At 39.0% G+C, this 18,412-nt stretch overlaps 1 protein-coding gene across 9 annotated transcripts in view; it reads right to left on the reverse strand.

Annotated features, from left to right (window-relative positions):
• Window positions 1-18,412, reverse strand: part of smap1 (small ArfGAP 1) — an 88,156-nt gene that overhangs the window by 40,998 nt on the left and 28,746 nt on the right. For 3 of the 9 annotated variants that reach the window (XM_029175099.3, XM_029175096.3, XM_029175093.3), the window contains exons 5-6: window positions 12,666-12,734; window positions 6,879-6,956 (exon numbers count right to left, since the gene is read on the reverse strand). The exons of 1 other annotated variant lie outside the window; for it this stretch is intronic. In XM_029175099.3, the coding sequence (XP_029030932.1) occupies window positions 6,879-6,956; window positions 12,666-12,734 (147 nt within the window). The remainder of the gene's footprint in view (window positions 1-6,878; window positions 6,957-12,665; window positions 12,735-18,412) is intronic. 5 more of the 9 variants (XM_029175097.3, XM_029175094.3, XM_029175095.3 and 2 more) reach the window with 5 other exon arrangements.

Raw genomic sequence — 18,412 nt, forward strand, 5'->3', positions numbered from 1 at the left:
AATCTCTGATCCAATGTCCAGACAGGGTTCGGTACACAAGCAGGCTCGGCAAAAGTACAGGCAAGGATAAGACAAACTCACGGTCAGATTATCAGGCACGGTTCTCTCACAGGTAGCGGGATACACAGGGTTCAGGCAAGAAGCAAGGGTCAAGGCGATCAGGGTCAAAACACGAGTAGCTAAACAAGAGATGCTGGAAAGAGTACGGAAACTAACAATCTGGCAACTGGAGTCTGTGAAAGGTGGAGGCTATATACAGGTACTGATTACTGATTGGTAACAGGTGTGGATACTGGGAACCGGAGAGTGACAGGAAGTTAACAAAATAAAACAGGATGTGACAGATGACATGAATCATGACACAGTGTAGCATAACCCTGACTATTATCATTGTATTAAATAAGTTTAAATCTCTATAATGTAATAATAATTTAACACTCATGATTAATGAATGACCCATATTTAAGCTGGCAAAACAAACTGATCTTCACATTTGTCTGCACAAATCTATAACTGCCAAAAGATCTGTTGCATCTCATGATTTGCAAATCCCTGCATTGTGTAAATGCCAACGAGTTGAGCAGACATGGCTCGCTCTATTTGGAGAGGTAAGCTGGATATAACACTCATATATATATATATATACTCATATAGTGGCATATAGGCTGTGCTGCATCACATCAGAGAAAATGTGTTGTGTGGCTGAGCTCGTAGAGAAGCAAGTTTGTCCGTGTACTGATGATCCATCTGTGCATTTATAGTGGAAGACAGGGGATGTCAGTTTGTATGACAGGAAGGTTTGTGTGTCTGTGTGCATTTCCTTAGGAAACAGATCTGATTCTCTTCCTCTAGCTGAGCAAATCCAGCTTATTGATTAGCCTCCTTGTTGCTATGCTATCGATTCCTCGACTGGTAAACCTGAGATAGCCCTAGTTTCTGTATGTGTGTGTGTGTGTGTGTGTGTGTGTGTGTGTGTGTGTGTGTGTGTGTGTGTGTGTGTGTGATGTTGTTAGTCACAGAACACTGCTCCTTTGGCTGCCCTTCACACCATCCACTCAAACTAACTTCAATCGACCACAGATATGCTTTAGCTGCGCCCACTGAGTGTGCGCGCGTGTGTGCAACTGTGTCGCATCCAATCTCTGGAACCTCTGAGAGCCCAAGTCAATCCAGATGTGCAGAGCGCCGAGCGATAACACACTCCCCAACTTGCTCCACTGAACCAACCGGGATGCACAGAAACTCACGCGCACCTTTACTTCCCTCTCCAACAAAGAAAAGCACTGGTGTTTTCTATGAAGGAAAACAGCTTCTAGTTCTCTTTGATAATTTATTCATGTGCTGCAAAAAAAGACAACACACACCAGTGGTTTAGTGGGATGACAGTGATTTAGTGTTTTTAGAGAGGCCAGCAGACACATAGACAGCTATAAAGAGAGAGGAAAGACACAGAGAGAGGACGAACGAAGGAGAGATGGAGATGAATGGAGTTGAGGAGAATGTGAAAACAACTACAAAGATAATGGAGTCACTTCTTGCTTGAGAAGCAATGCGTGCTCTTCCAGAGTGTTGCTATGGAGTACAATTTGTCCTTTATGTTGTCCTTTATGTTGCACACTTGTCCTGTGACTTTTGCTATAGGTTTCATATTTATGATTGTTTGCAAAATGGACATTGATCAGTCTCAGCATCCATCCATCATCCTAAACACTTAACCTGAGCCTTTTCCACTTGGTGGATTCACACACAACAGTGGACAATTACACTCACTGCAATTCTGACCAACCCTGAGGATCCCTAGGGTTTATTTGAAGATAGTTGAGCAGAAAAGTCACTGCTTCTAGTTAATTTTTCATTTAAATGCCCTACATATCTTCCCCGCCTATCAATTCTTCGACGATTCATCTACGTGCCCTGCAGATGATAACATAATCGCTCAAGAGAAGTAACTTGGAGTCAATTTTAAAGGTCAGAACACTTGTTCAGAAGACAATAAAAGGGCACAAATGCTGTATTACAGTGTACCAATGCAAACCCTAAGATAAAAGGAACAAGTACTGAGCAATGGTACAAAATATTACCGTCCTTATCAACCCAGTGTCCTAAAAACCAATCACAATTACATTGCAACATGATTTTGTGCAAATATATTGCTGTTTAACATAAAAAATTTTATGCACCATTTTGCAGTTGAACATCCACCTCTTTGATTCTAACACACACGCATTATTAAGTTTTGTTTTATAGGTGAATTATAGAAAGACTGTTGGCCAGGTTAATAAAAAAAATATATAGTTAATCGGTCTCGAAACCCCATTGGCAAGTTCCTAGATGATGGGGACAGTACCTCTTGAATGGCATAAATGGATTAGTGGATGCCAGGCAATATGTGCTTATAATAGAGTTTACAACTTGCTCGTTAGGGCTGTGCCACTCTTTCGATTCCCACACATGCTTTTAATGATGATAGTGATTTAATAATGATACAGTATATACCAACACTGTTACGTAATAATAAAAAAATATATATATAATAAAATATATATATATATATATATATATATATATATATATATATATATATATATATATATATATATATATATATATATATATATATATATATATATATATATATATATATATATGCCCAATTTTGGTCTATATATATATATATATGCCCAATTTTGGTCTCTCTCTCTCTCTCTCTCTATATATATAGACCAAAATTGGGCAAAATATATATATTTTTAAAAAACTACTTTTTCCAAGTGTTAATGTTACAACGAAAACAATTTTATCTAAATTTTGTTAATTTTATACTGTAAAAATAAGAATTTAAAAAAATTGGTCGATTGGTCAAAACTGGCCACGATAGAAACAAAAAGTAGTTTTTGAGTTATAATGTTTAATATTGATATATTTAAAAATCTGAAGTGACAAAATCAAAGATCTGATAAAAGTCCACAACCTCCATTCTCAGGGCTAGCATTTGTCTTTGTTCCAGGCTCATTTAATACTCCATTCAAGATGCTGGGTCATACTACTATGAGTAATGATCATACAATGTGTTGGAGAAAGAGGGACGATTCCCACAAAAGAATAAAGGGTTTGAGAAGGAGCAAGGCAAGTTGGGTACAAAGATAGTGAATGGAGGAATGACGATGTGAGAGACAGGGGGAAAGTGAGAGTGGCCAACACGCGTGTCAGTATGTTTCCTGCTATACTGTAGTTCAGCAGCTTTCAGCACGTTAGCATTCACTTAGACTAACAAGTCACTTGCTCTGCATCTCTTTCTCTCTCATTTGCGCACAGACAATAAATGTCCTCAAATGTATCCTTGACACTGGGGCTCAATGGCAGCAGAAGCAAAGCTGATAAGGAGGAAGAAAAGGACATGAGCAACACCATGCATCTCTGCCAGCATGAACACATGCAAAAAGGACCATGGACTGCTTCCAGGCCTGCAACAAAAGCCAACTGTTGCATACAAACACAGTACAATGAGCAGGTCAATATAACTCCACTGATACTCTCTGTATGTACTATTTGACTGATGTCAAACTAATTTTAGATTAATTCATAATGTTTAGAATGTTGCCCAAAGGTTTTACCTACTGTACAGTATACTACACAACCACTTGTGGTCCACCGACATCCCAGCTGTAATTGGGTGAGACGTGGGGTACAGCCTAGACAGGCCACACAAAGAGAAAGACAGACAATCACACTCACTCACACAATTTAGAGTCACCAATTAAGATGACTGCCTGTCTTTGGATTATAGAAGGAAGCTGTAAAATATGCAGAGACACTGTGGGAGAAATAATCCAAATAGTTCCAGGGTGAGTCCAAATGCAGTTTGTTTTTATTATTGATATTTGGAAAGTCTGTTGCTCACTGACTCTGAATTCTCATATAAATAAACACAGGGTCACAGCAGAACCGAATAGAATAAAAGTGGGTTATGTGGACATTGTCGATTTGAATCTGTTCTGAATGATGAAGTTCACGGAAACAAGTAATCCCCCTCAAAGTTGAATCTTAATCAGCCAAATTACCGTAGTACTTTGAGTCTGAAGTACCACCCACCTAAACAAACAGCGGAGGGAGACTTCGGCAGACTACATTGAATGCAGCGTGTGGGAGAAGTATAAATAATAGAACACAAGATAACAAATGCCATAGCTACAGTAAGTGGTTAGCTACAAACTGCAGGCCGAGTAGTGTTGGAAGATGTCGGTCTGAGGAACGTTAATGGAATTGCAATGAATGACGGCACTTGTGAGCCTCCCTGAAGACGCACCATCACAGGAAGAATACACGAGCTGTATGAAAAGTAGAGGACTAGTAAATCTACGGCGTTACAACGTGCACCAACTGTTGCTCTCACCGGAGAGTGGTAGTTTTAAAATAAAAATGCACAATATACTACTTTTGAATTTGTTACTGAATGCTTCTCATAATAATGCGTTAATCGCAAGTAATCACAGAAAACCCATGCAGTTAATGCGATTAAGGATTTTAATCGTTATCCAGGACTAATATATATGTACATAGTAGAGCAACAACTTCTTATTAAATGTGCAATAAGAAGATGAATATGAACATATGTTTGAAGTTAAACCATTTATCTCATTAAACTTCACACTGACGCTCTGCAGAAGCCAGTCAGGTGTAGCCGCATTGGTACACATAGAGCGTACCAACACTGTGCCATCATCGGGGGCGATAACTGAATTGTGCAACAAATTTATATGGTGATTTTTTTTTTATTGATTTTTAAACTGTGTCTGTATTTTACCTTCTAAGTAGTAATTCAAAAGCACAATTATCATGCAGTCTGGATTTATAGTATACTGTACACATTCCATTTTGACTGAGTGATTTCGTATGATGCCAGTGAAGGCTGAGGCTGGATCAATCAATCATAACCACTTTAAGTGGAGCAACACAGAGCAGGCATCCATACCCTGTTTGTGGTTCAGACGGGAAGGCAGTGTAACAGTACACAGGAGGGGATTTGATTTTCACCATTTGGAAATAATTATCTGCTGATTGCATTTCGTGCCATTACAAGAAGCACAATATTTTTTTTCAACATTGATTTACAGTGCAACAGTTTTCTTCAGCCCAGGATACATTTGCAGAGCAGTCAGACAAATTACTTCAAAGTTCCAGTAGAAACTCCATTGCCAAACATCTTGGCAGACAGTAAATTGATTTTCATTATAATGTATGAGTGTGATTCTAATTTTAACAGTGGTGCTATAAGAAAACGGGACACAAAAAAGTCAATGTTATGTCTGCCCAGCCAGATTGGTTGCTTTAATTTAAAAGCAGATAGTTACTGTGTCTTACGGAGGCAGTGAAAACATGAGACATTTGTTTAATAAAGCACTGTCCCCTCCTGTCACACCATATTGCTGTCATCAGTTCTGGCACCAGTTCCAGGGTCCCTGGGTGTGTGGGCATGTTCACAATGCAGCCATGGGCTCTGCAGCCACCCTAGTTCCACCTACTGTACTGTATGGCCAGCTTTTGCCAGTAGCCCCCCTGCCCTTTAGTGTAACTCCTACTGACATCTTGGGCTGTCCCTCGTAAACATGATGTCACAGCTGATGTTCAGTGCTCCACGTGAAACTGCTCACCAAGTTGAAGGCACGTACAGTAATAAGGTAGTAATATATCAAAGTACATGGAGCAAATACAGATATATAATAACGAACTAGAACAGGAACCATTAGCTAGATCGCAAATGTGGTGCAGGTAGATTGTGTGTCACTGAAAAGTACTGTCCAATTTGTTCACTCTTGTGGACACACTCCCATACCAGATATAATTTTGATAGACACATTTTCTATTCACATCACTAGGCTTGCGCCTGCTGCACCTCCTTCCACGCTGGGCAAACATGCAACAAAACAAGCCAGGATGAGTTTAGCAGAATAGGTCATGCCAGGATGTTTCACTTACAGTATCCTGGATATGTTATGTCGGGTTCTGAGCAACATCCCTGTGCTATAGAACATCTCACAACACACGCATGCCCCAAATACAGACACACACACATACAGGATACACACAGAACTGCAGAGAACGCCATCATTTCCCCACTGCTTCGCGGGCCATGAAATGATCTAAATGTACCAACCCTGACCTAGAAACACAGATATTTACTCCTTCACTGCTGCTTTTTCTCAAAATTCAGCACAATGCAGTTCGCCATCGCATGGCAAATAAGACAAGTACTGTATTCTAAATAAAACACACCACACACACAAAACATATGGTATGTTTATTGCAATATGATTTCCATGTGCATGAGGAATGATCCATACTGATGCACAGAGCATCTCTGAGCATTATGAATGTTTATGAGGTGCTTCCCTTGAGGATTCAGTCACTGCACTACAGAGGTGGAGCTACATAGCCCCTCTGTTGACACACATCATGCATTTATACCAGCCCTCCAACACAAACAAAGAAGGCAGCACTTATCCTTGTCCTCATTCAGGCCTCCACAGCACAGCAAACATCAACGTACGTAAAAGCTCCATCAGTGCCACTGGACTAGATTTTGGCTGCTTTTCTCCTCATGGTCAAAACTGAAATTAAGGTCTACTCGTTTTAGAATTTGTAATCAATATGCAAAGAAGCCAGAGTCATGCCAGAAATCAGCATTACACATTGCAAAACAACAAATGATCTAATTTCAGTGCTTTAATTAAAGTGTGTCATCAACTTATGACAGAAGACATATTTGACCATCAGAGACATACTGTAACATGCACCAATAATAAAAGCTATGTATGTACAGTATGATACTGTAGGGATACTACAGGGAGTTCTTTTTCTCTAGTGAGCAGTGTTTTTACCTTTATGTTGTTGTGTCTCTCTAGTTTATCAGCCTCCTTTTCTTTCTTCTTCTCTTCTTTTTTCTTTTCACGCTCCTTCTAGAAAGGAGCACAGTGCAAGAGGGTGAAATAATCGACCACAAACAAAAAAAATATCCACACTCATGTTAGGTTAATATTTCATTACATTATGCATGTTACACGACCAAATTCAATTTTCTGATTTTCAATGTAGAGATCATGCAAATGACTAAAGACTGTTGATGGTAACAATATATTATTGACAAGTTTCTCTCCTGCAGCAGCTAAATTCTCATCTTATAATAATGCTTAAGCTTGCAAGATGGGGCCATTTTTCTTCATTAAATCACCATCAGGATATTCTGAGGGAGTTAACGTAAGATCTACACTAATGGCCAAGGTTTTCTATACCTCACAGCGGGTCAGAAACAATTAGATCCCATTCCTTAATGTGATTTTAATGCACTCACCATGTACGATTTAATGTATAATAATTTTAAGGCCTGTGAAGAGTTAATGGAGTTTTTCAGGTAAATGGTTCCGTCTTGCTTTGTTATATGTAAATTAGCCTGCGCTGATGCCAGCCACCAACAGACTTTGTCAAATGACTGTCTGAATGCCAAAGAGAAAAGCTTTTGACTAGTGGGTGAAAGCAACATTCTGGCCATTATGGCAACAATAACAGTGTTTGTGTGTGTTTCTCCCTCTGTCTCTGTTCACGCGATTGCATTTGCTTCATTAGCGGTTTATATGTTAATGGCCATTTAGGCTGAGATGGTTATTTGTCTTGACAACATAATAACCAATAGTACATAATCATCAAAATTAAGATTGAGGCGAGTCGGAATAAAAACTGAGACCATTTATACTAGCATCCTACTTGTGCTTTTGGGAGCACCAGAAATTAATCGAAAATGTTAAAAAAATTAAAATCAGAACACACAGGAAAGGTTCAAAGGCTTCAAATTTGAATTTATGAAGATATTTGTAAAGACCTTACTAAATAATAATAGAGGTGCTATTGTGTATCTGTGTTTGTGCATGTGTGTGTTTTTTTTATGTAAAAGAATATACAGTACACAACGCAATACTATTGGTGTTCATGCAGTAAATAGGTTGTATTTTAGTTGCACTTCTCAGTTCATTATCTCTGAGGCTCTGAGTCTATTAACCACGACCTAATTAGACTAGCACTGGCCAATTAGCTCTAGCAAGTTTAGCATGATATTACAGTGCCATCAGATGCTCACTAATAAAACACAGCAATTCCAGCTGGGATCCTCCTCCACACGTCACGTTAGTTTTGCTCCTAATTTACTTAAAGTGGATGTCTGTGAATTGTGGAGACAAACCATTATCACCCTCCATCTTTCAGCATGATCTGCACATAGTCTTGGTTCATCAAGTAAGTAGAACAGCAAACACATTTTTCAACACTTGCAATAATTAGTAGTCATGTCTACTATACTCTGACTGATTAAGGATTACTTCAGAGAATAATAAATATAAAATGTTGTTTTTGCTGTGTAATTTTTAATCTGGAAAATAATTTGACAAGACGCCCCCTGAGGGAAGAGCTACCCAGAAGACCCACAGCACCACAATGATAAACAGTATAATCTACTGTACACCCTAAAAGATGCTGGGTTAAAAAATAACCCAACCATAACCCAGCTGCTGGGTCACTATTGGACAGAATACTGGGTAACACTATTTTTAACCCAGCATGCTGGGTTATTTTATTCAACCTACAGTAATGTGATGAGTCAAATTAACCCTATTGTTTTGTTAAATATGAACTACAGAAAACACTGGGTTGTTTTATTTGACCCATCTAATAAGTCAAAAAGAACTATATAGCTGGGTTAAATATTACCCAAATGCTACTGTATGTCATTACTTACACCCTAAACGTCCTGTTCATTGGCAAATGGAATTGCTATTTCTTCTTGAAGACATGTAACCATCCAAACAACAGACTTCAAGTCGGGAGAAGCTGTAAATCGTGTGGCAATCCACGTTTGGACCTAGGTAACATAACACAACCTATAAGGTTCACTCACTTCCACAGAGACAAAGCTGCGATTCACCAGAAGATAAGAATGCACGGAACCTTTGTCTATTCCACAGGACACCGTTTCCTCTCACAGACAGAACTGTGAGTTTAACATGAGCAAAACACTTATGGCTAAGTGCACATCAAAAGACCATGGATACTTTTAGGTGACACAACCTAAATCTCACAAGGTTGTTACAGCGTTTTAGGGGCCACATGTAAAAACCTAATAATCTATGCATTTAATTTTGCTGTTTAACCATTCTGACTTCTGTGCTTATTTGAGTGCCAAAGTGATTGTTACATGTGTATTGTGTTATAATGTGATGGAACTTTGAGCTTGATGAAAAGAGGAAATCTTGGTTATCCCAGATTTAGGAGCAATCCAAATCAAATAGTTTGATTCCTGATCTGAAGAGGTGGAACTCTTTACCACTGGTTGAACTAAATTCTCCGCCCTGCAGTGACCAGTGCCCCAGGGGTATTTAAACCAGTGACACCCTAGTTGAATCGGATTTCCCTCTATTTTCAAACTTGTTTCACCTTTCTTCTTGCATCGCACTACTTTTCTTTAATTTTCCTTTGTTCTTAAATTTTGTAACCTTACGATAAACTTAGAATTACGAACGAGCAGCGAATTTTTTTACTTTAGAAAGTCATTTCCACAAATTCAGCGAAACTGAAACTATTACAAACAGTGCTTGGTCGACTCGCTATTTTTGACTAATCATATTCGATCCCAGCTCGTTTTCCTTTTGGGCTAGTTGCGCTGACGTTTTGAAACACCTTGGAAAGTCCAGGCTGGCTGTCCAGCCTTGGAGAGTCCTGCTGACCCCGAGCCATCATCATCACCGCGGGCGATGATTCCTGGCCCAGAGGCTGTGGCACCTGGATCAGAGAGGGCACGTCTGCTCAACCAAGCCGGTAACTGGAGACGCTGCACAGCGGCCTACAGCTCCAAACTAAGGTAAGACGAACATCCCTAATCCTCTGAGAAGTCTGGTGTTTCTCAAAGCGCTAAAATTGAACATTCCAAATTCATTAGTTATCCTTAGGTTTGTATAAGTTAGAGACAAATACTCTTTTCGCTTGATCGAAGCCATCACACACTTAGATCTTGCCTATTTCTTATCCTGTTACTCATTGATCCATTCATTTCTGATGGCTGTGTTTTCTGTGATTGTGTTCACATATGTTCATTAATTGCTGTTAGCACTATCTGTCATAACCAACACCAACACTCTGTTTATTGATTCATCCATTGCTGATCATCTCATGCTGATTATTTGCTCATTTCCTGTTCTATTTATTTGAGTATTTCCATATTATGTAATTCGTATATCCAGTAGTATTAGATTAGTGAAAAGTTAAAAGGAAATGTGCTTTTGTGTGCATTATTCTTCAGATTTAAGCAGAGGTCACTAAACCGCGACAAGAATTCACGACATTAGAGACAGATTTTTTTTGTAAGAAAGTTGTTATTGTTGTTCATAACTAGTAACTCATTGAATTGACATCTGGCGTTGACTAGATTGATGTGTGGTTTTAGCTTTAAAACAAACCTGGTGCCCCAACTTTGAGGAATATTAATGTTTCTGCATTAATATCAAACTTTTAAGTTGAATCTGCTACAATAAAATCAAAAGTATACAAATATAATAACAGTAACATCAATAATAATAATAATACTCAACATTGCATAACAAGACAAACACAATACCAAGAAAGTAATTTCTAAATTTATTTAATTTCATTTGCACAAATTATTTGCTTCAAAATCTGAATACAGTACTGTATATAAAATTAATAAACTGCAACAAAAAGAGATAATTTAAAAACAGTGATTCAGTCACAAAAGCAGAAAGCCTGGGAAGTTGTCATTTCATCCTTGAGGCCCAGATTTTGAAGGACTGGTTGATTCCACCAGGTTGCTCCTCACCTGATGATTACACATACAGTATGAAAATTAGTTAAATAATCTAAGTGTCTAATATTTGGCTACAGTGCACGTTCCATTGTATATGAGATGAAGCTGGATCATAAATATTGACTTTTGTTGCTCACCTTTAACTGTCTCTAATTGGTGTCCAGCAGCCACTCAGGTAATGTCTGTCAAAGTAGTTCATCTGCATCAACTCTGTTCCTATAGTAATATAGAACAGTAAGTACATTACATAGGTTTAATCATACAATACTTGCAGTTTTTCCTCCACTGGATTTTTAGTTTAGTTCAGACGATTTTACGGTGCTCCTGAGTCATTGTTGATTCAACAATAAACTACCGAAAACTAGAGACAAATTGGATCAGCCCCATTTTCATATGTTGATACAAAATACGTCAAAGAGAAAAGACGTGTCTGCGATACTTGAAAGCTGTGACCAGTAGAGAAAAGAATTAGGCTCCATTACATTCTGCTATTTATACTCTGACATATATGCCTTCACGTCACGTTAGTCCATCAGCCTTTGACTGAGCATTGTAAAATTTATTATGCCGATAAGCTGAAACAGATGAGCTGAAGCGCTGGCTACCTAATGTTAGCAAAGTGATTTTTTAGCTAACGCTTTCTAATGCAAATAGTATTAAAAAGATATTCAGAGCAGGACAGTAACTAAGTAGAAACTAAATAACTAATAAGGCCAAGTAACTGTAACACATGTAATTAAATCGTTTTTAGAGGGTTAGACTAAACAGTACCTCAATAACTCAGTGTTAGCTAGCTGTTTGTATCTAATAAAATAATACTGTAGTGTAATAAGAAAATAAAAAAACAGTAGCTGCTTAAAATGTATTCACTGTAAGTATTCATTACAGTGTTAAGAATAGAAATTATGATTTTATGAATATTTTACTTACCATTGTTCTCTGTATGCTGTCCAGTTACCGCTTCTAACCGCAGGAGTCAAAAGATGTCTGTAGAAAGTTCTAGAAAGATGGAATAGCGGGGAAATATTTGACCCATACGCTGGGTCACATTAACCCAAATAGGAGTTCAGATTGTCTAAAGGCACTTGACCCAGCATGAACAACCCAACAATATGTTCACAGTTCATCAAACAACCCAGAATTGTGACCCAGCACAAATAACCCATAAATGTGGTTACAGAAATAACCCAGTGTGTAGGTGTTCTTTTAAGGCTTAAGGTTTGAAACGGCTTGCTGTAATTCAGAAGTCTAATTTTGGTTAAACAGTGTATTCTTTCCTCTCTCTTCTGAGCTTCTACAATCAAACATGTTCAGTTTTCCTTTCTTGCTCATGTTATATAGCAGATCTCAATTTAATGAGAAAACAAAATCATTAATGTATTTTACACTGAGATTGTTATAGAGTCTGTGTTATATTGTAATACCAGAAATAGTGAATTTTCACTTTGCTCTATCACCAGTTTAGCAGCCTTTTGCCTTTGACCACCTCGACTATGAAGTTTAGCCTTCACGAAAGAGAAGAGAAGCTGTCATCTGTACATTGAGCTCTTCAAAAGTCATAGTCACTCCAAACCCTGCCTGTAGCTCAAGGCCATAAAAGTTATCAAAAGTGCGTGCGTGCGTGCGTGCGTGCGTGCGTGCGTGCGTGCGTGCGTGCGTGCGTGCGTGCGTGCAAAAAAAATTTGAGTGATATAACAAGTTCTATGAATCTGGTCATGGCATATGGAATTTCCAGCAGGGTGCTGATCGTGAAGCAGGGTGGTATGACGAAAACCCAGCAAAACAACACAAAGGACACATGTACCTCATGTCTGCTCCTGTCATCCTGAGAGGACGGTGAGGTGGAGGGAGGAGCAGCTTCAGGGGACTTCTGCTGGAAGGATATCACACGGTTAGACACAGACAATGAAACAAAAAGAAAAGAAAAAACTGAAGACAAAAGGAAAGAACAGGTAGAACCGAATATGGTTTAAGCAGTGCAGTAAACATAATAGAACAGATGAAGGATGACTTTTTGCTCTACACCAGAACACACTGTGCTACAAGGTTTGCAAGCCAAGGTTCCAACCAGCCCCACAGCTGCAGGAAGCGAAGGGGCACCAAAGCAGGGACACATGCAGCCACAAACAGCTATACAGTGCAAGGACGGCTTCTGGTGACCTGCCACTGACCCCGTGATGGACTGAGCACAGTCCTGATTTAAACTCTGCCATCTACAAGCAACAGTAGGTGGGTGTTTTCTCAAGCCATTTTTATTTCAGCCATTAAAGCACTTTGTGGACAGGAAACTGTGATCAAGAAGAGTGACAGCAACCATGTCTTGCTCTGACCCAATGACTGTTGATGCACTGGTGACATAGAGGAGGTCTAAAGGCTCATATCTTTCATTCCTGAATCTCCACCTTTATTTTCCAGTTTGTCTCTCGCAATGTATGTATGTTTTTTCTAAAAACAACAGGCAGCAACTGGATCTAGAAGCTGGATGCTACATCACAGAATCTATTTTCCATTCAATGTGGTTTGAACACAAAAAATCTCAATAAATGAAGCTTCAGCATTCTGATCCCTCCATTTCCCTTCCTCTGAGATATTTCTTTTTTGACTGAAGGTGACATGCACTAATAAGAAGAAATGCACAGCATATCATTACATTTAGTACAGTATGTTCGGACGATTCCACACATTTCAAACCTGAAAGCTCTTAATTGTGCTTTCTGCAGCTCGTTGCACCCATTATCGAGCAAAAGAGTAGGCAATCACCAAATGCACCACACTGTCTACAATAATTACGTTTTTTTATTGTGTTTTGTTCCCAAAGCCATCCAAGCCGACATCAGCTGCTTTACTGCAAAAACCTTTCCAATCTTCTGAAATGAGACAAGCCAGTTAACAGATTTCAGCAAACACTTCTGACGCTACCTTGGCCTCGACTCTTCTCTTTTCCTCATTTATACTTTGCCATCTGGCTGTTCTGCACGCACCACAGCTTCAGTTGCCTCCCCCTAGATTTGTGCCTTGTTCCCACCGTACCGCCTCTCAAATAAACAGCTCAACAGACTGATTATTCCTGAAAGTACATAATCATACCATTAAAAATACAGCAAAAAAATATGCATGTGTCCAGAACTGGGTGAACTCATAATCAAACGATTTTTCTAAACATTGTTAGCTATATACTGTATAATTTACTAGTTTCGTTCATCATAGTGGGTAAATGCTGGGGAACATTAGACAGGGCGACCTACAGAGATTGGCTTTGCTAATGTTTTCTCTCTTGATGATAGAGGAAATGCATTTTGACACATTTGTGAGACCTTATAGATAGATAGCTATAGAGCATCAGCCCCCCTTAAAAACTAACTTTAAAGGTCAGTGTGAGAAAAATGCACTCGCAGAAAGGGGTTACATCACTTCCATCAACCACCTCCATCTCGTTCTCCGCTTTCTAAACCACCTCAGGGCTGGAACTAACAATGACTGTGTTGTTCTGTGGGCAGAACAGAAGAATTTCTCTATTTTTTTGTATATTTTCTTCCCTCACGCTCCCTCCTCACATGTGAAGGCATCAAACGACCGCTGGCTTTCGTTGCCTGTGGTGGAGAAAGGAAGCACAGCTGAGACATGGAGGTTTTCTATTCCCCCACTGATTGTGTTGATGTCTTTTGTTTTTGTTGTCTCTCTAAACTTTGTCTTCTGACTTTCATGCTGCCAAAGACGTTGACACAGCACTAAACGAGCAAAGACAAACGATAAAGACGAAGCTGAAAGGAGAAAGAGAAAGGAGGAGGACAAAAGGAACATGGGAGGAAGGGGAAGCAGAACGGAGAGAGGGGAGAAAACAAAGCAAGTACAAGCTGGTTGAAAGCAAGTGCACAGAGGTTAAATAGATATTGGGACTTGGAGACACAAATCATTGCTCATAGCACAGGCTATAGACAGTAAATTCAACTGAACAAAAGATATGGTAAAGGCTTACAGTAACTTGTACTATTGCAGAGATAAAACTTAAATTATACAATCTGAAGGGTTGATTTTGTTTGACCCGACCATAAGGATGCAATTGTAACGGTTATGTGTCTGAATGTCTCACTTCTCGCACAGAAAACACCACTACACTCCTAAAACACTACATCCTGTGATACAGTAGGCTGTATCGTGAGCTATAGAAACTTTTGGGTTTTTGTGGCAGTGTATTATTGTTGCCATCGGCTGAACTAAAAAGTTCATGAAAATATCAGTAGTGAAGAAAGTAAAAAGTCAAATATTTGCTGCTGGTGTGTTCAAATTTACTGTTAACGATTCATAACTGATAAAAAACTGAAATAGAAAATCTGCCTTCTCCGACTCAACACAAACAATAAAAGCGATCTTGGCCACCTCTGCCTCTAGGTTCAGTGATGTCAAAGTAGAATATGTCAGCGGACGGCAGAAGTTAAGCAGGCTGCCACAGCTGGCTGCAGGAACACAGAGGAAATTGGCAAGTAGTGAGGACGCGGCAGACGGGACATCGCTATGACTAACACAGGAAAATAAGGCTGGAAAATCATTGGAAGTTTTCCTCCAGGGTTGACCACGCTGCTCTCCTTTGACATTTTTAGGCCAATCACTGGGATCATCACACACAGTTTGGAGGATGTATTGTGATGTCTAGTAACCTTAAAATAATGTGCATCCACATACACACCCCCACACCTAGTACCTTACTCATGGTAGAACAATAAGCTTATGCAGTACGAGCAATGGAAATGAGGGAGTGAAAAAAAGATGAACACTGCTCCCTTTATACAGTATAGAAGGTTATCAGTCTCAGTCTTTTCACACACTTAAATGGTAAAAGGTCCGAACTTATATAGCGCATTTAAACACTTTTCCGGGATCCAAAGAACTACTTCTTATTTACCCATTCACTCCCACACTCACACACTGATGCCAGAACCTGCCATGCCAAACACTATCACAAAAACAGTGAATTATATAAAAGTGTTTCACATGAATCCAAATAAAACGATTTCAATGATGCTGTCAAATAAGACAAATTCTGACCTGCAAGTCTGATGGTGTGTTTTCTTGTCTTGGTACTAAACACGTCAGCTACATAACCTAATAACAATGGTTTAATTTACCAAGTAGAGACTACCTGTAGCTGAATCACACACACACATGTAAAGAGCCTTAACTGATCAAAAACCATGAACAATTTATCATTATAATTAGAAGAAAAATAGAATTATAATGCTTGTTACATTTTTAATGTAGCAGTTCTACTATTAACTCCAGCAACAAACAAACTGCTTCAATCCAGAACATAAAAACATATGTTGGAACACACACTTCCGGGGCAGACCAGGTGCCTTTCTGTGTGGAGTTTGCATGTTCTCCCCGTGTTCGTGTAAACCTGGAGAGGCGGTCCAAAAAGGTCCACAAATTGGTCACTCTAGATTGCCCGAAGTTGTGAGTGTGTGTCTGTCTGTGTGTGTTGGCCTGTGATGGACTGGCGACCTGTCCAGGGTGTGCCCCGCCTCTCGCCCGTAGATGACTGGGTTAGGGGCCCCCTGCAACCCCGCATGAGGGATTAGGGTGTAGAAAACGGACGGATGGATGTTACCTAGAACACAAATGCAATAATACTCATTAAAAATTTGCAAAACCTCAGGGTGTGCTGCAAGTTTTTGATATTTTATTTCAGAATAGAAATGACTGTCTTAATTTTTTTAACATAGTTTTACAAGAGCACTATTTTTTGCCAACCTACAGTATTTAGTAAAGATCATATCTGCAAAAGAATGCAAGAAAATGAATAACTGTAAATGTGTTTGATGCAGTTGTATGATACAGTACATTACAGTTTAAACATCAACCGCATCCAGGCCAATATCATCAACTGTACCTTTAATGATTAGTAATTTAAACCAATACTAGCATTACTAGTAATTAATACTAGTATATATGTATATGTAAATCTAAATATTAGTAATTCGGTTAATGTAGTATAACATGATAGTGTACTGTGAGGGATGCAGCGACATGAGCTGTTTTTGTTTTCTATAAGAGCGCAACCAAAAAGTCAAACTAACACATTCAATGTGCCTCCTACCCCCCACACACACACACATGCTATAGCTCAGGTTACTGTAGCCTGCACGCTCATTTTCTATTCTCCATCTGCATGAAACTGCTTAAAAGTGATAATGAGTTGTTTTTAATAATTAATTTGCATAAAAAAGCCAAGCCGTCTGCGTGGGCGGCAGAAACAGATCCTAGATCACAGTCTTGCTGCTGGCAACGCTTCAGAGAAAGCCAAGGAAAACAGAGAGAGAGAGGCAGGAGGTGAAAGAGAACAACAGAGACACAGAAAGATGAGAATAAGAATAACAAAAGCAGAGACAGAGGGGGGAAGACAAAGACTGCTGGGAACATGGACATTTCACATTAATGTACCGCGTTTACTGTATGTTTGAAAGCTTCTCTGCACATTTTTCTTTCATGCTGTGAGGAACCGAGCAGGCAGGTAGGAGGACACCAGCGGATATTTCCAAAATAATGCAATTTATTTAAGGAGGAAGGGGAAAAGAAACAAAATACAACAGAATACCATAACCCAATTGGGCACATATAAGAAGTTAACAAACTAAACTGAGTAAGACCACAGGACCAAATGCTTACCAGAAAAAAAAATGACCCTGAACACACAAACAGAGAAACATGTACTGTATACTGGCTGATCAGGCCAGTAAAACACACAGGGGTAACTAAAGGACAAATACCTGCTAAACTCAACAGGACAATCAGTACATCACTAAGACTTATTACATAAATCTAAACCATAATATGCAAATGACAATTTAATAGAATAAAGAACAAAGCCAAAGGAACCAAAAAACCTACCTCAACTCTCCCCATAATCAACATGGCTAGTGGTTCACTCCCCATGAGACACTTTTACCAGGCCGGGAGATCATCCACAACCAGCCTCAAACTAAAAAATGTAATGAAACTAAAATAATTAACGAGTGTAACAGTACAAAAGAACCAAAAGAACTAATGATCTGACAGAAATAAAAATGGTCTGCTGTCTGCTGATTATTGGCATTATTTTCAGAAAGTGCCTACAGTAAGTGTGCTGTGTGGCAGCACATGCGGCCACACATGCTCCTTTGTCTTTATGTTTATAGCAATCGCAACTGCCAGTTGGCTGAGACTTCACATTACACTATATTTAGTCTAGGTATGCAAGTGCTAATCTGAGGAAAAAATGTCATTATACACAAGGCTTAACAAACAAAATAACAACAACAAATGAGTAAAGACATAAAGTAGCTATACAGTATAAACTGATCAACAAGATGAGCTCCAACACTGGTTGGTTTACAGTAAGTCTGAATATGTGTAAACAAGATCAGGACAGGTTTGACGAACCTCATTGTTTAAGCTAGAGCTCACAGCCACTATGCATAAAAAAACATGTTTGTGCTTCGTTTTTAATTAATGATTTTTGCATATTCTGACTGTGGGGCTCCATCTTTCAGACAACAAGATCATTTCAACAGAATC

This window comes from Betta splendens, chromosome 15, assembly GCF_900634795.4.
Source record: "Betta splendens chromosome 15, fBetSpl5.4, whole genome shotgun sequence".
Lineage (NCBI taxonomy): Eukaryota > Metazoa > Chordata > Actinopteri > Anabantiformes > Osphronemidae > Betta > Betta splendens.